The sequence below is a fragment of the Corythoichthys intestinalis genome, chromosome 15 (assembly GCF_030265065.1).
Source record: "Corythoichthys intestinalis isolate RoL2023-P3 chromosome 15, ASM3026506v1, whole genome shotgun sequence".
Lineage (NCBI taxonomy): Eukaryota > Metazoa > Chordata > Actinopteri > Syngnathiformes > Syngnathidae > Corythoichthys > Corythoichthys intestinalis.
The window spans coordinates 38,282,629-38,304,554 of record NC_080409.1 but is presented as its reverse complement, the minus strand read 5'-3'; the positions used below and the strand labels follow the sequence as shown (position 1 = coordinate 38,304,554).

At 40.9% G+C, this 21,926-nt stretch overlaps 1 protein-coding gene across 2 annotated transcripts in view; it reads left to right on the top strand.

Annotated features, from left to right (window-relative positions):
* Nucleotides 1-1,199: 1,199 nt before the first annotated feature.
* grin3ba (glutamate receptor, ionotropic, N-methyl-D-aspartate 3Ba) overlaps nt 1,200-21,926 on the top strand; it is a 285,743-nt gene continuing 265,016 nt past the window's right edge. Inside the window, exon 1 of one of the 2 annotated variants that reach the window (XM_057859841.1) lies at nt 1,200-1,965. In XM_057859841.1, coding sequence (XP_057715824.1) covers nt 1,405-1,965 — 561 coding nt within the window. In that variant the 5' untranslated portion in view covers nt 1,200-1,404. Of the gene's footprint in view, nt 1,966-13,385; nt 13,972-21,926 lie in introns of those variants that run through there. The other variant, XM_057859842.1, reaches the window with a different exon arrangement.

Below are 21,926 nucleotides of genomic sequence, written 5' to 3'. Positions count from 1 at the left end.
ATATGTAGAACAAGATGCAAAATGATGGACGACGTCGGTGTTAAACATGTATTATTGAACAGAGATGGGAAATGACAGACTTTCCGGCGTAAGTAAACAGCTGCCATCTTAAAGCAGTAGACCTCTCTAGAAGGCTCTGTTGTAGCGAACCTAATTAACTTTTTATCTAAAATACTCCTAAATCAGCAAAATCTTGACTTTAATCTATCTTCAAAACAGTTTTAAAACTTTCACATATCAAAAGTAGACAGAAGGGAAATTATGGAATCATGGGAGTAATTTTAACAACTGTAACAGTTGATTCACAACATTAAATTAATTGAATGTTTAAAGCTGCTGATACAGAATGGGGACTGGAGTTTTTTTTATTGACTGTTATTTTTGTATATTTGTTTACTGTTATATGTGAACTTGATACTGAAATAGTAGTTTGGTTTAGCCTGAGAGGATTTTTGAACAATTTTGGAACTAATGTACAAAACATTAAAAAAAAAAAAAAAAAAAAAAAAAGGAGGGGAGTGCATCAATAATCGTTTCATAATTGAATCGGAGCCTCTGAATCGTAATCGTAATCGAATCGTTGGGTGCCCAAAGATTCCCAGCTCTAGTGCCCAACCTGGCCCCCCCATATATCCGGCCCCGTATTGGATAATTTCTTGCGGCACATCTGATGATCTCTCATGGTACACTAGTGTGCCGAGGCACACATGTTTAAAAACACTGGGTTAAACTACATTAATAAAATTAAAAAATACAAGCAGACTTTCTGGAAATGGTAGCGATATAGCTTTTATTTCGCGAAAACTTGTAATGGAAGCAGTTAATGCGTTAAGGTTGATCACAAAAAAGAAGTAGACGTTCAAAATCTGTTACTTGATGAAGTTGAGATCTTCATCCACTTTCTACTTTCCATTGAAGGCGTGTTAAGATTTACGTACAGAAAGAGGCTACGTGTGGCTGTGAATGAACAAAACCGCTCTGTTACCCGCCGAATTTGCCATTAAAATTCAACAAGAGGCAGTCTCCGTGAGAGGTTACATTATTGGCGGGAGGGAGGACAGACACACACACACACGCAGACATGCGCGCGCACACACACACGTATGCGGGCGCGCGCACGCGGCAGCTGGTGCGCCTGACTCCAGCAGACAGCAGAAAAAGAGCGGAGCTGCTCTGAGCTTCGAGCCCCGCGTCTTTTTTGGGCATTCATTTCAAGAACTTTTCGGAGCCAAGACGCAGGATAGATAGTGTGAAAAAGAACTAAAAAAGATAGAAAGAGGGCTCAAAGAAGCAGCATCAAGTCCCGGCAAAGCGGTGGAGCCGGGAGCCAAGGGGGAGCTATGCCATCTCCCGCCGAGTGGAGCCCAGTCCTCCTGCGTCGTCAACGCGTGTCGGAGCTCCAGCATGGTGCCCCTCTCCGGACCCTGGACCCACCGTCTCGCCCCCGGGAGACCCCCGCTGCTGCTTCTGCTCCTCATTCTTGCCGGCGCCCTCTCGTCGCCGGAGCCGTGCCTGCTGCCGCCGTCGTCGTGCCACATCCTCGCCCGGATCGGACACACCGTGCGCCTCGGCGCGCTGCTGCCCGCCCGCCAGCCGGCACGGATACAGAACGCGCTCAACCGCGCCCTAGCTAGCCTCCGGCACCAGAGCGCCGCCGCCTCCACCTCGGACTCGTCCGCCGGCACCACAACCTCGACCACCCCGGGAACTGGTGGCAACCCTTCACGGGGCGTCCCGTTGCTGCCCTACAACCTCAGCCTGGAGGTGCTGGCTCGCTCCCCGTCCGGATGGGACCCGGTGTCACTGTACCGGAGCACCTGCCAGGAGCTGGTGGTGCGCGGGGTGTCCGCCGTGCTCGCCTTTCCGCGCTCCACAGAGGAGCTCGTCCAGGTGGAGTTCCTCTCCTCTTTCCTGGAGACCCCTTTCATCTCCATCCTGGAGGACACGGAGCCTCTTGTCACCAAGGTACGTGCATGCACACATGCATGGGTTAGTGTCACCTTTTATTACGACGCAACATATAAAAGACATTTTATTGCTCGCCTGCTGCTTGTTGCTGCACCTCTTTGGACCTGTGCTCCAAACAGCCCTATTTGTTGTTGTTGTTGTTTTTTCAAGGCGGGATAGCTCAGAAAGTCGACTAAATATCACTGAAACCAATGCAATTATAGGAAATTACAACGTAAATAAGCACAGTGAATGGAGCCTAACATCCAATAATTATGATGTTTAAAGAAGTAACAACTCTCCATGATCCAATTTCCTTTAAATACTCTAGAGATTAGGTTTTATAGTATATAATAGTTCATCTTTCTATGACAGTGACATATATTGATGGGACGAACAATGAAATACTCTGCCACTAGATGGCAGAAGGCACAATTACTTCATGTAGCTTGTCATTCACTCAACAGAATAAATAACTTCAATTAAAGAAGCCATAATTTCAAAAACCCAGTTCATATGCTAGGAATTATTATTATAGACAAGCTTATAAACTCATCATATACTTTATGATGACAATTTCGCATCAGTGGTGTGTATTCGGATTTTTTTTTTAGCTTTCAAAACACTGTTTTAAACTTTAAGAGATCAGCCTCGGTGTCCTTTCACTGCTGCCTGCAGGCCCCTTCCAATGCATGTTTAATACCTTCACTTTGGACTGAACTGTCAGGCCCCTCCAGCTGAAACCTTTTTATTTACTGTATTCTTATTTTTTTCTTCAAGCTCTAGTTACAAAGTCTAACTGCGTGTGTGTGCGTGCAGAGCAAGATGAGGTGTTTAGTTTCCTCTCCGAGTGAATCACTGCAACAGTTGAGTTGTAGCTAGATTGACGCTGCCGAGTCGTGCGGCGCCTGCTTCCTACTGGGGTGCATGTGCCAATATTTATGTGTTTGTGCTGTGTGGACAGACACACAAACGTACACACACTTTATGTGTAGGCTATATTGAGAATGCTTCTAAAAGTCCCACAGTTCAAGTGGAATTTTCTGGTAAAAAGAATGATCAGCATTCAAACAAGATTTGGAGGCGAAACATCATAACACATGACAAATGTCAAATTAAATATCTTGTCAACAATTATACATCTATAATGTCATTGAAAGCATATATTAAATTCCTACCATGGATTATACAAAACCTTTTTAAGGTTTGGGAGAGTGGGAGGTTCCGGAGATTTTATGTTACCCAGATTTCGAACAACTCGCAAACGTTTTTGTGTGTCTGTATTTTGAGTGAAACTTTAGAAAATTTAGACAATCACTTCAAATATTGTCAAAATGTCCCCAAAAATTGTTGTATAAAAAATATGCTCCGGCCATAGTATAATGACATTTACTGACAATGTATGTTGCTGTTCTTGTCAATTAATAATGAAAATAGTTAATGAGCCAACTCTGAATTTGTTTGGTCTAGTTGGTTGTCTATTGCTTTAGGTTTTTTTTCTCTCTCTTTCATTGTGTGGAATAAAAGTCAAAGGACAGGAGTATCCCACGAAATAAGAATGCTGGACGATGTGATCGGGGTTGGGATTAAATAAGTTTTTCTTCTTCCCACTCCCTTTCGAGTGCAAATTATTTTGAACTATACTGTATTTGTTTCTTTGGTGCATGCTTGAAAAAAATTCTAAATATTTATGGCGGAAAACACACAGGTGACTAGAAGTTCCCCTCTGAGACCCCCAATTTGGCCAACTTTCAAAATTGTCCGATATGCATGTGTGATACATAATTGGAAAGGTTAAAATCTCAATTTTCTGAAATAAGAAAAATTTTGAACAGGAGGGTATTTTAAAAAATAAAAATAAACAGCAAAACCCTATCTGGAGGTGAGACCACGCCAGAGCAGAATTACAGACACCATGACTTTAACGAGATATTATTGCGTACTTACCTTGTTTCGATCCAAAAACTCCATGTAGCATGTATCACCGAGTTTCAAGACACAGCTGTGAATGGCCACAGCTGGATTTCTGGGGATTTTATGGGTGAAACATGGTAATATAACAAGGGTCGCGATGCAGAAATCGCAGACATCAAGAAGCAGTCGAGATTTTCTTTGTCAAATAATTACCCTTTTAAACGTTTTTTTTTTGTTTTTCAATTTTTCTTTGATTGGATCGATTATTTATCATCTATCATATCGGAGAAAATGCGACAGTAACAAAAAAAAAAAAATACAATTAGGCGATAGTTATGAGGTAGGTATCTGTGACTTTTTTACAGACGCCATTTTTCATTGTGACGTAATTTGTTTAAAAGTTTAAAATATGTGAATGAATAATTTTTTAAAAGGCATTTTTTTAAAACGAGGTATGAGACATAGAGCTGGGAATCTTTGGGCACCTAACGATTCGATTACGATTCAGAGGCTCCGATTCGATTATAAAACGATTATTAATGCATCCCCCTCCTTTCTTTTTTTTTTTTTTTTTTTTTAATGTTTTGTACATTAGTTCCAAAATTGTTCAAAAATCCTCTCAGGCTAAACCAAACTACTATTTCAGTATCAAGTTAACATGTAACAATAAACAAATATACAAAAATAACAGTAAATAAAAAACTCCAGTCCCCATTCTGTATCAGCAGCTTTAAACTACATTCAATTAAATTAATGTTGTGAATCAACTGTTTCAGTTGTTAAAATTGCTCCCGTTATTCCATAATTTCCCTTCTGTCTTCTTTTGTCAAAGTTTTAACACTATTTCATCATTTAAAGATAGATTCAAGACAAGATTCTACCAATTTAGGAGTATTTTAGATAAAAAATTCATTAGGTTCGCTACAACAGAGCCTTCTAGAGCGGTCTACTGCTTTAAGATGGCGGCTGTTTACTTACAAAGGAAAGTCTGTCAATTCGCATCGCTGTTCAACAATACATGGTCTAACACTGACGTCGTCTGTCATTTTGCATCTAGTTCTACATATATATGATACCTACAGTAGCCGTATGTTTGTAGCAACTAGCAACTGAGCGTTCTTTGTAGCGGCTGTCAGCCACAGTCAGTTTTGATTGTTTTTTTTTTATCTAGCGGCATGAGTTGAACATGATATTTACTCTCGGTCCATTCCTCATTGCGTCCCAAAGACCACGCTGACTGTGTTTTACTTCCGCTTTACCTGGTATAATTCAATAATCTGAATTTGAATATTTGTGAATCGTTCTTGAATCTTCCACGGCCGAATCGCGAATAATCTAAGAATCGGAAATTTTGCACGCCTCTAATGAGACATCAATTACTAATTCTAAGCTAAAAACGACAGACATTTTGAATAAAAAATATAATTAATTACCTTTGTTTTATGGCTGGGTTGAAACAAAAGCGGTTGCGCGACGTCTGTAAACGGGGGTTTTCAGGGTGAAATGACTCTGCCATGAATCTGCTATGGCAGCACATAGACATATTGTTCTATCAAACACAACAGTTGTTTAAAATACAGCAGTTTCTTTAAAGAGGAGTGCAAGAGCAGAAACTGCTTTTTCAGTCTAGTCTGTGTTTTCCGCCTTATATTTTGAGCATTTAGCTCAATGGTTCTTGAAATGTTTATTTTTGAATACCCTGTACCATCTAGAATTATTGGTTTAATACTTAGTGACTCCCATTGACACTAATAGATGTCAAATCCATTTGAACTTCGATGGCTAGCATTGAATGATAATGTTCCATTGCCAATGGCAATCAATGTGTTAGTTTATGAGATAACATTAAAGCAGTACGGACTTTGGTTATCTCTTTCCTTCGTGTCAATGCTTTATTGGAAATATGCCAAAGTAGTGTGGTCAATGTGATCTGTTCTGGTTTATCGATCACGGTCAATGGCATTCAACGTACTGGATCTAAAAAGAGTTCATGCAACTTTAATGTACAGGTACATGCTACGCAGAGTTTGAGCATTTATTCAGTAATACTTTTGTTTACCACTAGAAGGAACCTGCATGCAACAAGTGGTAGTCATTTTGAGACTAAGTATTAAACCAGGGGTAGCCAACTCTGGTCCTCGAGGGCCCCTATCCAGCTTGTTTTCCATGTCTCCCTCCTTTAAAACACCTGAATCAAATAATCAGCTCATCAGTAAGCTCTGCAGAAACCTGATAACGATCCCGATTATTTGAGTCAGGTGTGTTGGAGGAGGGAGACATGGAAAACAAGCTGGATAGGGGCCCTCGAGGACCGGAGTTGGCTACCCCTGTTCTAAACCATTGCCTAGTGTGTTTTCGTGACTTCACTATAGTTGCAATGGGACTGTTGACACTGGCAGATTTTGTATTTAGAAATATCTTATGTATATATATATATATATATATATATATATATATATATATATATATATATATATATATATATATATATATATATATATATATATATGTATATATATATATATATATATATATATATATATATATATATATATATAAAAAATAATATGATGAATATTTTTTAATGAGTTAAAACGCAATGGCCTTATCAGAGATTGCACACACACACACACAAAAAAAACATTCAGAACATTTTGGGAAATCTGCACACGGGCCACAACTGTTGCATTTTTCAGCATTGCGTTTAAATGATGTTCTACAGACAAACCAGCTAGGTTGACACAACACACTTATATACACCGAGGAAGCGGCAACATGGGGTGACAGCTAGAGGAATGAGAAAGTATAAAGATGAACTTGAGTCGTATCTGATTTCAATAACAGTCACCACCACGCAACAGTAAGGTCACTTGGCGAGGACGTGAGCGAGAGATATGGTGAGAGACGCGGAAAAAGCGGCAAAGGGTGAGCCAGGACACAGCTGAGAGCTTTCTCCAGCTGCAAGGAGGACTTTGAGCTCTGCGGGACTCTGGCATACAGCCACAGGGCAAAAGAAACAACCATCACTCTTTCACTTTCTGTATGCATCAGCCTTTTTTTAGGCTTACTTTTTTGTGTGTTTTTTTGTTTTGTTTTTTGTTTAGCAAAGTGTAGCACAGCATGTCTGCTATGTTTGAGGACACGACTGCATTTTTCTAGAGAGCATCGCAGCAGTTTATTTTTGAAAAAGTTGTCAAATTGACAAAATAAATGCACCCAGTGTTTATTTTCATACCAATTCTTTCATGAATGGTTGTTAATACAATTGCTGAACCAAGTTACAGGGTGTGGTTATTCGAAAACATGTCCATCGACAATGTTTGTATTAGGTATGTCCCCGATTTGATCAGGTGATCGGAAATCGGGCCAATTGCATTATTTTTCAGAGGATCGGAATCGGGTGAAAAGGAACGGGTTATTAACTAAGCATTAAAAATAATATATTTTTTAAGGGCTACAAAGTATGTAAAATAATCCAGAAATACAATGGTATTGGCAAAAGAAACAAAAATATGTATGTTTTATACTTCACAACACTCCTGGAAGAAGAGGAAGTACTGTGAACAGTACAGTACTTTAACATGTTTGGAACTTTTGTTCCCCCCCCCCCCAAAAAACAAGAAAAGAAAAAAATACTTTTTTTTTTTTTTTTTTTTAGATATCAGATCGGGACTCTGTGTTGGCAGATTCTCAAAATTATGTGACTCGGACTAGGGTGTAAAAATCGGGACATTCCTAGTTTGTATATCAAGTACACTATTGTACTGTATAGTAGGCCTGCCACAAACCGTTATTTTAATAGTTAATCGCTAGTTTTGCGATTAGTTGACCAGTTAACTTTACAGATCTCATTTAGCTAATTATTTTGGGCTTTAGATTTAAGTTGCAAATGTGGTTTCGGACTATCAACTGCGGTGAGAAAAGTGGGCGGAGGGGGAGCGAAAGACGTAAATGGAACACACTTGCCCTCGTTCACTCACAGGCAAGAAAATCATGGAACAACCACAAGGTGTTGGAGTGCTATACTGCCTATTTCAAATCAGTAGCGCCTCCAGAAATTCTTCATAGGGGTGGCCAAATGGGGCGGCACACCAAAAAATAAAAGCCATAATTTCAGGTTTTTACCATGTTGTAGTATTAAACAGGCCAGTAGAAAATTGTCAGAAAGACTTCAAGACACACCTTCTGATATACTTTTGTTGATGGTGTTATATTGTTTATTGTATACTATTATATTGTGTTAATGTACATAATCCATAATAGTCCAGTCAAAATTTTGAGTTCCGCAGCTACTACAATCTGACATTATACTGGCGAGTGGGGTGACTAGTGGGGTAGCCAACAAATTCATTGGGGGGAGCCGTGGCCAGGCCTCATCACCCCCTGGTGGCACCATTATTCCACATCTCACAAAATATACTGCGATTCATGTCAATAAGCCGGAGAAGTATTCCGCGCTTGATGGCAATACGTTGGTACCTGGGAATGATCAGAATTATAAGTTTTGGATCAAATTTTATTTGGGCATTTCATTATTTATTTATTTATTTGTCTATACCTTACAATCTGTAAACAGATTTGTTGTACAAATACATTTAACCTATTTGAAGTTTAAGTTCAGTCTCCCCCAACGCCATTTGATTGACAGACTATTCCTTTCGTTAAAAGCAAAATAGAAATAGAAACATCAATGACAAAAAATGTCATTTTTTCCGTTTCTATACTGACCAGGGGTCGCGTTAACCGAATATTTTCCGTCGTTGACCGATTTTTTAAAACGGTGACGGAAAAAACTGAAGTCCATCCGTCATTTTGACCGGTTGCAATTCACACCCCAGACCACAGGGTGGCGAGTGAGCATATTAATTAGCTATTGTCTCTCTTGATGCATGAGGTCGTTGGCCTTACTCTGAAAAATGTCAAGGCAACTGAGTGTCCGAAGTTTCTTCAAAAAGCCCCGAAACGACGATGGTGTTGATAAAAGAGGTGAAAAAACAGGGACTGCACAAGCGGGCACGCAATTCAAGTCCATGCGCACCAGGAGGAAAGTGTGAGACTACGTTCAGGCCACAGCAGGTGAACTGTTAATTTCATTGTTCCATATGCTACATATGGTAGGCTACCTACCTACTGGGGCCACAGTCAGCTGTTTTTGTCACTGCGGAGAAAAAGTTACATATTCATCTGCTTGATGTGTGATGGCATGGTGTGGATTCTCTGTTAAGCTTGTTCGGACAGAATGTTAATTTAAAATGAATGAAAACTAAATACTATTGAATATGTTGAAGCGGTATGCAATGTTAAGAGTCTTGTTAGCAGTAGGCGCACTATCCACTCGCGGGGGCCTGCGCTTGTCAGTGACGTTCCTTATTCTCGCTATAGGATTATACAACTTTAACATTTGTTAATAATACGCTCTGTGTGTAGTATCATCCATCGCTTTTCCTTTTTAAATGGGCACTTATAAGCGAACGCAAGAAGTAACAACGGGAACATTTTTAAACAGACATTTCACGGGAGAGCATTTCGACTCTTCGGCTAATCATATAGCGAGAACGAGTGGATGGTGAGGGGACCGCGCGCGGCTCTTAAGTGTCTATGTCACGTGACTGTCGTAGCCGGTAACGCGCTCGGCCAAATGGACACACAAGTACGGAAGGTGAATTATGCCAAACAAAGGGTCACCACAATGTCATTATCATCATTTAAAAAATTTAAGTGACAGGTAAAAATAGATTATGACCGGATTTTTATGACCCTGTCAGTCAAAATGACAGACAACGAAAAAGTCTAGCGCAACCTCTGATACTGACCAAAGTGAAAGTCAAGAAAAAAGTAACTTTAATCTTTATTCATTTATTTCTCTTTATGTTTATTTATGTTTTTATTTTATTTTGGCACTCCTGTTATTCCATACGTCCTGCCATAACTGCCGCATACAGTCTATTTAAAAAAAAAAAAAATTATTTATTAACAACAATGATAAATCTTACAATTCCAAAGGCAGTTTGGTATCAGATTCAAACACCGTGCTGGCTCCTCCATTCACTTTCTTCTTCTTTGGTGGTAAATAGACAGCAGCCAACGGTATTTGAGCTTCATTATCACCACCGCATGACATATTTTCCGTGTACCACTGCAATGCATTGTGGGATACAGGGAGCTCCGGAGTGACCATCATTTTTCACTCTATCACTGAGCCCTCTGAGGGTCCATCTCACCAAGTTCACTTCGCTGTTTTGGGAATTGGAACGGCCCTTAAGATGGCGGCAGGGATTCCCCCGGGGGGCGGTGGCTTGGGCAAGTGAGCTAGGGCTCATTTAAACCGCGATTGAAACGCAGCCTTAAGGCCCAAGTACACTGCATGCGTGATCGTTGCGGTTCTGGTCCGGTTCAGTGTTGCCTGCGTGCCACGCAGTCCGTCAAAAACAGGCAAATCATACCGGCTGCTGCACGGCTGCGGTCCGCCAACCCCCCCCCCCCCCCCCCCCCCCCCCGAGCTCTCACGTGATCGCGCGCGATAATGTGCCATTTAAAACAACGAAAAACACACGGAGTCTATACTCATCAGAGAAGCAGAGAGAGAGAGCACATATTTTCTTTGCATATTGATATTTGAGTTAATCTGGAATTAAGAGACAGACATGACTGCATCATGATGAGATCAGGACAGAAAAACACACATAATAGGACACTTTGCAGCTTCGTTTTTAAAATTGTCCTTATAGAAAGGATCTGCTGCATCATAAATGATTTTGTGGGTTTCCACCTCCATGATGAAGCGCTCATCATCCATCTTGGCTCGTGTTTAAACCGTGATTAGGCACCTGGGTTGTTACGTCCAGGCCCAGCTCCGCCCATTTTGCCGGATGCGTGTCCGGCAAAAATAGAAAATAGCCTATACCATCTGGCGGGCATGCGGCACGCCGGAGGTGGTTCGCAGTCAAGCCGGAGCACTGACGCGGCCGGTATACGTTGAACAATAGGATATAATGGGAACGGATTGGCTCCGGCGCTATTTTTTACCGGAGTCGGACCGGAACCGCAACGATCACGCATGCAGTGTACTTGGGCCTTTAGTTATTGCCACCACCTGTTATGTGCCACAGGTGCTATTAATTAAACAAATTAGAGAATTATCTGACAGAATTGCAGGGGTGCCAATACCTTTGGCCAGCAGTGTATTAATAATCATCTAATTCTGATTAATTATCTGATTAAATATTAGCATGCCATGGCAGCCCTGAGGCACAGCGACATTGTGGGACATGTCCAGCTGGGAAGAGGAGGCTTTGGCCTCACAGCAAGCAAGCCAATGTGGCGTAAGGCCTCAACATCAGAAAGAAGGAAAATGGTGGTGGAGGAGGTGCGCCGCCAGGAGGAGGCTCAAAGAACTGCCAAGGCTGTCTCTCTGGCCAAGCAGGGACAATGGACGAGGTGGGAAGGCCTGGAGAAGAGAAAGCTCGACTGGAGGGATCTCTGGGGAATGGAGGCAAGCAACATCAGCTTCATCATCAGAGCTACTAATAATGTCCTCCCATCTCCAAAAAACCTCCACCAATGGTATGGCGAAGATCCAACCTGTGCCCTCTGCCCAACTCCTGCAACTCTCAAACACATCCTGACCGGTTGTAAGACCAGCCTCACACAAGGCCGCTACACCTGGAGGCACAACCAGGTCCTCAAGAGGTTGGCAGCAGTGCTTGAAAGCAAGAGAAATGCCATCAACTCTTTGCCCTTCAAAGCCATCACTTCCATCACAGCACCATCAGCATTCATCCGAGAGGGACAGAAAAAGCCCAACAATCCTCCTGCCAAGCCAGAAGTTGGACAGCTATCTATGGCCCGCGATTGGAAGATGCTGGTCGACATTGGCCAGCGATTAATCTTCCCTGCAGAGATTGCAGCCACTACCCTAAGACCAGACGTGGTAATCTGGTCCCCTTCACTGAAGTCCGTATACATCACGGAGCTCACAGTCCCATGGGAAAGTTCAGTGGAAGAGGCCTATGAGCGCAAGAAGCTGCGCTATACAGAACTGGCGGCAGATGCGCAACAGCGAGGATGGAAAGCCAAGGTCTATCCCATGGAGGTTGGATGTAGAGGGTTTGTGGCTTCTTCCACCATCAGGCTGCTGAAAGACTTGGGTATCCATGGGCAGGCCCTTCGGCAGACAATTAGATCAATCTCTGAAGCGGCCGAAAGAAGCAGCCAGTGGATCTGGATGAAGAGGAAGGACTCTTGCTGGGCTCATAGATCATAGACCCCCCCCCTCCTTTTCCCTCACTAATCTCTTCCACACCTGCACAACATCTGATTGGGCATGGGACACAAGCGCGGGCGTGATCAACCTGTCGCTGGCCACCATCGATGAGGGTGTTTAGTGATCAAAGGCCGAAACACCCCATGATTCGATGGAGCACTACTGATGATGTGTCCCAAAATTGACATCTTCCCATCCCTGAGGGACAGTTCCCTGCCACTCTCAAAAAACCTCATGTGCGTACCATCCATTGGCACAATGGACAGAATACCATCACGTCCAGTGTTTCATGAATCTCACCTGCTTTTATTGAGGATTACTAAATATCTGACTGAATGTTTTTTTCTTTTTAAATTTAAATACAATATATTAGCAGGCAAAGGTTGGGCAGCACAGTGGAAGAGTAGTTAGCACATCAGCCTCACAGTTTTGAGATAGTTGGTTCAATTCCAGCTGTCCCAGTGCCTGCGTGGGCTCTCTCCGGGTACTCCAGCTTCCTCGCACATCCCAATAACATGCATGCTAGGCTGATTGAACTCACAAAATTGTCCATAGGTGTGTGTGTGTGTGAGTGTGAGTGGCTGTTTGTCTGTATGTGCCCTGCGACTGGCTGTTAACCAGCTCAGAGTGTGTACCCTGCCTGTTGCTTGCTTGGATAGGCTCCAGCCTCCCGCGACCCTCGTGAGGATAAGCTTTTCAGATAATTACCGTATTGGCCCGAATATAAGACAGTGTTTTTTGCATTGAAATAACACTGAAAAAGTGGGGGTCGTCTTATATTCGCGGTCTAAACGTTATACCCATTCACGACGCTAGATGGCGCCAGATATCATTGAAGCAATGTTCTGTCATGACAGATCTCAGCTACTCTCAAGTTTAACCAGTTTGCATTATTTTATTGCAATGTTTTTCCTTATTGAGATTTGTTTCAAGACTACAGTTACAGTTAGACTTCACTTTGATGATTAATGCAGTTATTGCGATTTTGTTGTTTTATCACAATAGATTGGTTTATTTACATTTCAAAAACCAGAAGCCATTCATTGACTAATGTGATTGCACTTTAGTTTATAAATTTAAATGTTCAGATATTAAGATTTGAATGAGGCAAAATACCATGATTTTTCTCTCAAATATATAATAATCATTTGTTTCAGATGTACTGTAATTATTTTCTGTATAAAAATGAATTTGGTGTTCAAAAAGTCTTTTTTCAAACTTGAGTCTTGAAAAAGAGGGGGTCGTCTTATAATCAGGGCTGTCTTATATTCGGGCCAATACGGTAGTTATAAGTAAATATTATTAGTGGCAGGAATCTGAGCACTACCTGTTGTCTTGAAGGGTTAATGAGTGAGTGTGGACGTGCCATTGCCACTCTGCCACCTAATTAATATCACCTGTGACTACCCCCGAGCTGATGTAGGAAGAGAGGAGGCAGAATGCCATTTTTCTGTTAACCGCTTATGTTTCATGCGCTTATTTTGTTTGTGCTCATGTTTCATATGCTTACTATGCACGCGCTCATTTTGTAGATGGTCACTCCACACACGCGTATGCTTCATAAGTTTAGACATGCACATTGTGAACTTTCCGGTCCGAAGGAGGCAGAGGTTTCGACACGCAGTCGTGGCCCAGATTTATTTAAACAAAAACTAAAAGTAAAAATCAACAATCGAAAAACAAACCAAAACTTCCGTGCTAGGGGATCATAGACACAAACAACATGGATTGTACGCACGATTGCATCAAGACAGACCTCACTGAATGAATGCTATCGAATGACAGTTCCGGCTTCACGTGAGTCATCTTGGATATGGCGCATCAGACAGCCCCACACTCTGCTCTATGTAAGTAACATTCATTCATTCATTACCCATGCCGCTTATTCCTCACGAGGGTCGCGGAGGTGCTGGAGCCTATCCCAGCTAACTTCAGGCAGAAGGCAGGGGACACCCTGAATTGGTTGCCAGCCAATCGCAGGGCACAAGGAGACACACAGCCATTCACGCACACACTCACACCTATGGACAATTTAGAGTGTTCAATCAGCCTACCATGCATGTTTTTGGGATGTGGGAGGAAACCGGAGTTCCCGGAGGAAACCCACGCAGGTACGGGGAGAACATGCAAACTCCACACAGGAAGGCCGAAGCCCGGGATTGAACCCTTGATCTCAGAACTGTGAGGCAGACGTGCTAACCACTCAGCCACCGTGCCGCCTGTAAGTAACATAACAGAATAAATGCATATGACGGAAAACACTCAGGTGACTAGAAGTTCTGCTCTGAGACCCCCAATTTGGCCAACTTTCAAAATTGTCCAATATGCACGTGTGATACATTATTGGAAAGCTTAAAATCTCAATTTTCTGGGGGAAGATAAATTTTGAACAGGAGGGCATTTAAAAAAAAAAAAAAAAAAAAAAAGTTTTTTAAACAGCAAAACCCTTTATGGTGGTGAGAGCACGCGAGAGCAGAATTACAGACGCCATGACTTTAACCAGATATTATCGCGTATTTACCTTGTTTCGATCCAAAAACTCCATGTAGCATGTATCACCGAGTGTCAAGACACAGCTGTGAATGACCACAGCTGGATTTTTTTTGTATTTTATGGGTGAAACATGGTAATATAACAAGGGTCGCGATGCAGAAATCGCAGACATCAAGGAGTGGTTGAGATTTTCTTTTTCAAATATTTACCCTTTTTTACGTTGTTTTTTTCCCCCCAATTTTTCTTTGTTTGGATCGAATATTTATCATGTAAGATATGGGAGAAAATGCGACAGTAACAAAAAAAAATACAATTAAGCGATAGTTATGAGGTAGATATCCGTGACTTTTTTACAGACCCCATTTTTTTTTTTAATTGTGACGTCATTTATTTAATAGTTTAAAATATGCAAGTGAATAAATTTTTAAAGCTGTTTTTTTTTAAACGAATATTAGACATCAATTAATGATTGTAAGCTAAAAATGACAGACATTTTAAATAATATAATTAATTACCTTCGTTTTATGGCTGGGTTGAAACAAAAGCGGTTGCGCGACGTCTGTAAACGGGGGTTTCCAGGGTAAAATGGACACATTTAAAACAGTTCAGGGGCTTAATGCGCCATTAATCTGCTATGGCAGCATTTAGACATATTGTTCTATCAAACACAACATTTGTTTTGGCTCAAAATACAGCAGTTTCTTTTAAAAAGAGGAGTGCAAGAGGAGAAACTGCTTTTTCAGCATGTCTGTGTTTTCCGCCATATGCATATATTTGAAAATACGTAGGTATTTACTATGCATTTTATTTTATTTTTATTTTTTTAAATCATGAACCCAATTATAGATTAAATAAATAATTTTTTTCCCATCATTAAAAAAATGAATGCAAATATAAAATAAAAATAATTTAAAAAAAGAATATTTACTGGTAAGAGCCCCGTAAAAGAGAATTTGGATCATTTTTAAGTAATCAGTATCTCCAAATGACTATCAAAACAATCACTTAGTTTCGTGATTAATAGTGGCAGCCCGAATGTATATCTTTCAAAATTACAAACTGCATGTGTTTAGGTGTCTCCAAGGGATTCAAGAGCATTCATTTCAGGCTCAAGATCTTTGGAATAGCTTTTCAATGACACATTACTGTATATGGCCAACCGCAGTAGAAATGTTTAAATCTTGCCTTAAAATGTATTTTTAACACTGGCATTGGCTAAAAGAACATGTCTGTTTTAGTACCACTTCTTTTAACTTGACTTGATTTGAGCATTTTAGATTTGAGTTTTAGTTTCATTCAATAACGGACTCCTGAAGTTGCATTCAAGAAATACAGCAGGAAGAACACATTCTGACATTACGGTTGGTTTATCGGGTATGGCTTAAAATCAACAGGGCCCATGCTCTAAAATCAAAACAAGTGGTGCAGTCGCTCCTGGTTTCTTGCCTTGGACTCCCAGTCAGCCGCTTATTACAACTCCCATGTGCGTCAACACTCTTAACAAGTCCATTTTTAAACAGAGGAAGCCTCCAAGTTGGGCGCTGTGGGAAACTTAACCTGAAAACATGGGCTCTGCTCTCAGAAACACACACGCACAAAAAAAAAAAAAAAAAAAAAAATCTCCATAATTTCCATAATTCCTGGGAGATCCAACAACAAACACAACAGTCTTGTGGTTTTTGGATACGTCTGTGGCCGAACAGATTTCTGGCAGACAGGATTGTTTTGTTTCATGCTACAAACTCCCTCTCCACCAGAATCCTCGAAAATGTAAACGGAATTACATTTGTGTCCTCTGTGTTTGTGTGTGTGTGTGTGTGTGTGTGTGTGTGTGGATGTATGTCTATATCATAAAAATATTGGATATATATATATATATATATATATATATATATATATTTTTTAACATTAATTTCTGCCATTTTACCAGGTTTTCACAACAATTTGCAATGAAAGTGTCCAGAATGTCATTATTCAAGTTACTTTATTTGGTACTTGTGGGCCTCTTCTGTAGACATGCGGTTTCTTATTAATATGCAGCTAGTGCTGCAACGATTAATCGATTAACTCAAGTAATTCAATTAGAATTTGAATCAAATTTTGCTGCTTCGAGTATCCGTTTCATTAGAGTGGCGTTGTAATGGTTTGTGTTTTGTAAGTGTTTGCATTTAGTTTTATTGATTTGGGTGGATACACTGCCCTCGAGTGCCAACAGTGAATATGACATAACTTATTTAACATGGTTGAATCCAGCTGCTCCCTGTTTAGATCAACATAAGGTAACTTTTTGTTAGGGACATCAGTGTTTGTGATCTGTTTTTACACAACAGGAAAGCAAAAATAAAAAGAAAATGGCACACAAACTGAAGCATTATGCATCAATACAAACAAACAAACACCAATAGTCATCCATCATAGGATCTGAGGACTATGAACGGAGACCGAGGCTGATGTTGTCACATTTGTGAAAGTTTTAAGAATTTATTTTAAAAGCCTGAATATTTCAGTGGTGTAGCTTGAAGCCAGAACCACGCATACTTTAAAACTCATCAGTAAAGTCAATTCTAAAACCAACTGGAAGCCAATGTCACGATGTTACAACTGAAGTGACATGGTTTGTTTGATTGCAGCTTTCTCAACAACCACCTCAAGGCAAAAGGGTGATTTATGATTGTAAATGACTTCACCCGAGTACCAATCATCTTGTCTGGAAAAAATAAGAGAGTAGATGAATTTTTTTCTTAGTGATTATCTATTTTTATTTTGGCTATGGTGCGTATTTGGAAGAAGCATGACTTTGCTATGGGTTGTAAATGTGAAATCTGAATCCGAAATGGCTTTTTGGTTGTGTATGTATGTGTGTGTGTGTGAGTGTGACATTATCTGTCAAATATATCAAGGCTGGATTTAATGATAGATGGAATTTTGAATGTTGAAGAGACGCATTTCACATTTGGAGTTATTTATGCTGTTTTGTTCCACCGTAACTTTTCGAGCCGTTATCGGGAATCTGACACGGAAACTTCTCGTTAATGTCAAGCCAGGACAAAGGCAGAAAAGGGTGGGGAGAACCAAAAGATGCTTGTCTCTTCTCAGTCTGTGGGACGATGCACTGGAAGAGCTTTATCCCTCCCTTTCTACTTAAGCTAATTAGAAGCAGTGTGTGACCCCTAACTGTAAATCTCTGCTGTCTATCTTTTGACACAGAGGACGGGTGAGTGTTAAAACATGAGGAGGGGGAAGCTGGAGAAACAAAAAAAAGGCCCTCTAAATTCCCACTTGAGCAATGTGATGATATTTGATGTTAAAACTAATGTAACCTCTATTAATTCCCCAGAGTGAATGAAACCGTGTTTAAAATCGACCTTCCCTGTCGGCGTGTGAATGGTGTGTGCGTGTCACTTTTAAATGAAAAAAGGAATATCTTTGCAATCTTGCCGCTTTCAAGCATGGCCCCACCTTTTGACTTGCCGATATTATCGCTAAAATCATTTCTGTGGTGGCGAGGACGAGTCGGTACGGAGGCAGAAATGCAGGGCGGAAAGGCTTCTTCCTGATTTGCTAAATGTGATTAAGCGAGGAGGCCGCTGCGCTGAGAATTCATTATTTTACCGCCGAGGATGTGTTCTTTACTGTCTCCTTACGCCCACACCCGCACTTAATACTATTGAAATAGACCCTTGGAATTCTTCACAAGGCTTCATTTCACAGTCTTAATTCGCTATACCGTCATATTATTTGCCTTTGTGGCTCGTTTAACTGCGACTCTTGTTTGCACGCTACGTGGTAAATATCCTATCAGCGGAGATGTCTTATTAATAATTCAGGCTGTTGTTTTATGATATGAACTCAGGGTGGGCAATGGATGGCCTGTGGGCCTTATGCAGTCTCTTCGAGTGGTTATTTCCTCTTTTAATGCCAAATCATTGAAATGATCATCACAATTTACAATCTGTCTCGTGTACCTGCTTCAAATTGGAGCTTTTTTGAGTGAATAACAAAATAAAAAGTTTGTCAAACCATGAGTCTTGAAAGTCCAAATTGGGAAATTCCATGCACCTTGTTATGATAGCATCGTGGGGCAAATTTAATGTCAGTCTCTGAAACTATAGTGTTGAGGCCATGTGCGCAAAACAAACAATGATAAGTAATCTCTAATGTTGCAATTTCATACCCATTCCAACCTTGGAAAATATTACCATGACCATCCAATATTTTAGGTTCTATGGCTGTAAAAGTTTGCAAATGGTGCTTTCGAAAATAAAAAAGCTCATGGGTCAATGTCGGAAAAGGGTAACCAATCATCACCACAATTTATGTGGACTTGCTGACTTCAACTTGGAGAAATATCTCAATGACCCGCCCAAATTGCGCGAATTTTATATTTTATTTGTTATGCAGCACCCCAAAAAATTGGGGGATCTCATCATACAGGAGTACATAGAGAAAACTGTCTTTTCGAAGAGTAATTTGTACTTGGGAACTTAGGTACAGTGGTACCTCTACATACGAAGTTGATTCGTTCAAGGACCTTGTTTGTAAGTCGAAACGGTCGTATGTCGAACAGGATTTTTCCAGAAGAATACATTATAATTCCATTAATTCGTTCCACAGCCCGAAATCCTACACTAAATCCTTAATAAATGCTGCTGGTAGTATTGCAAATAGGAATTACACCGAGCAAAACAAATACCTTATGATTACAAAGCAGAATAATAATAATAATGATCGTGATAATTAATACCAGTAATAATGTAACGAATCGGGTTCTAATGTATTTTGCGTGGTGTATCTGAACGCACCGCGTGGCTGACTTGAAAAAGTGAGAGAGGACTTTTTACTTTCACTTTTAAATTCCGCTGCGACAGTAGGCATGTTGTGTTGCACAAGTACTAAAATTAATGATTACAAACCTGACGAAGCTGGCGATTTTTTGGCGATGTTACCGCTACAATAATTGTCACCTTAACTTATAAAGACTGCCGAACGGAGGTCGGAGGAGGACTGTCAAGATCGCAGACATTCTACTGCCGTATTGTCAAGCCAGTTCACGGACGCGCACACCACGCTCATATTTTTTCGATCATTTCCATCTTCATTTCAATGGTAAGCCTCACCTTTTTCCTTTTTTCACCACCTGCACTCACATTCTTGGAACCCATGTTGATTTCTCTCACAAGAAAATCCGTGCGTACGTCTTGCGGGAAAACCAAGAAACTGCGGCGCTGCCGTTGGATGTAAAAACAAATGGCGAGTCAATTATTATTATTTTTTTATGGAATTTTATTGTCATCATCATCGGTATCATTGACAATCATTGCAATTACAAAATGTGATTATGATTTGCCCGAAGGAACCGAAGAAGACGACAAAGGCGGACGAGATAAAACATATGCTTGTCAGTTTCCCGTCCCCCATACAAATAAAGACGCACATTCAGGCATGGAACATACATCAAAACTGTAAAATAAGACAGTCAACAATCTGGGTTTGGTAACTAAGCGTCCAGTCAAGCAGCTCGATTAATTTTTGGGCATACAAGGTTATGCCTTTGTCATGTCCCTGACATTTTTGCATCTGTTTGCTGTGGAACAATTTTGTTGTGGGTATGTGTGTGACATGTTATCACAGCTGGTGTGAGTAGCAACTCAAAATGCTTTTCTTATAAGTCTCTTAAAAGGATACATTGCTGAGGTGTACATGGTGGCAACAATTGGCGCACACAAGGTCACTGTAACAGTTTCATCAGACAATGTATGAGAAAATCAAACAACATGCTGTACATATTTTATCCCAAGATGAATGTTTCCACAACGAAAACATGCTTATTATTCGTTTTATACAGTATCTTTTCCATATACTCAGTAAACTTGACATTTGAATCAGGAGCTCGGTAGACACAGCAGATAATTGTTTTTACAATTGGGGATTAGGAGTTCAATTGTAATACATTCCAGGAGATTGTCAATCATAATTGCAACACCCCCTCCCCCCTTAGATGCCCGATACTTTGTGTCATGTTATATCCGTGCAATTTAAAGTCAGAGCCTTTGTTGTCTTTGGTAGATAATCCTTAATGTGTTCAAGATTCTTGTAACTCCTGCCGTTGATAAATTTCAGCTTACCGTCCACATCCACGAGTTGTTATACTGGTCGGCTGTGTAGTATTTACAGTTATCCAGCTATTGTAGTCAGTTGGTCAAAACTCGTAATAGCTTTAATCTTCATATCTTGCATCTTGACAAGGATCCTGCAATCCGAGACCCAGGTGTTGGGTATGTTCCTAGCTTTCTTGAGTTGACGTGCTTTTCTTGCAATTTCGGCGAGTCAGGTTGTCATTCAAGAAAATCTTCGACCCTTTCAGGTGGCGGCGTTGTTAAGCTGGGCAGTCTTGGTCTTGTGGTCTGCCAGCTTCATGAGCACCGTCGCCGGTCCTCTCCCCCCAGATGGAAGCAGAAGGCAGCGACGGATGTCCAGCGGTTCCAAGTTTATTCCATACTCTTTCAGCTTAGCAATTGCCAGTTGCGCCACTGTGTCCCATGGGCCAGGCGTCAGTTGTAATCCAGAAATTATGAGCTCATTTGCGCGTCGGAACTGGTCGAGGTCGTCAGCCAAAATTTCCAGCTTCTTGGTGTGAACATCTCTCTCCTCGACCACCTGCTTGAGTTTCTCATTTTCAGCGCGAATTAAATGGAGCTCTCTGACGATTTCTTGATTCTGGTTTTGAATCAAGCCAGTCAAGGAGACCTCCAACTTCTGTATGGAGGATTTTATTTCATCCAAGTCTCCAGGTTTCAAATTCTTTGGAGCCATACTGGGAGTGTAGCTTGCTGGCCCTGAGCGCTTATCGGTTAAGATAAGAAAGTGCTTCAGAATGCGTCTGTACGCGTTGGAGGCTGAGCAGCGAAATATCGGATGTCAAAAAAATCATGCGTCGAAGTGATCGTATGTCGAGGTACTATAGTAGTTGTATTACTAGGGTGTACAAAATCAAGTTTTAAACATTTTAACAGAGGTAATTTTTGAAAGTAAGGCATTCTAGATTACTAGCGCCAAATCGAGAATGCTCTACGACGTGCTGACTAGATATTCATCTCCCGCAGTGACCAAAAGACCAGCACATTGTGAGCGTACATAAGGGACTACTAAGTCAGCAAGCTTGAAAAATGCTAAGCCGTGTAATATTTTGTTTAAGTAACATCTCAAGTTAACAGGAAGCCAATGCAATACAATAATAGAGGCGAGATGTAAATGCATGAAATATACTCAGTCAGTCACTCGTGTATGGATTGAGCTGTATCTTTGCAAA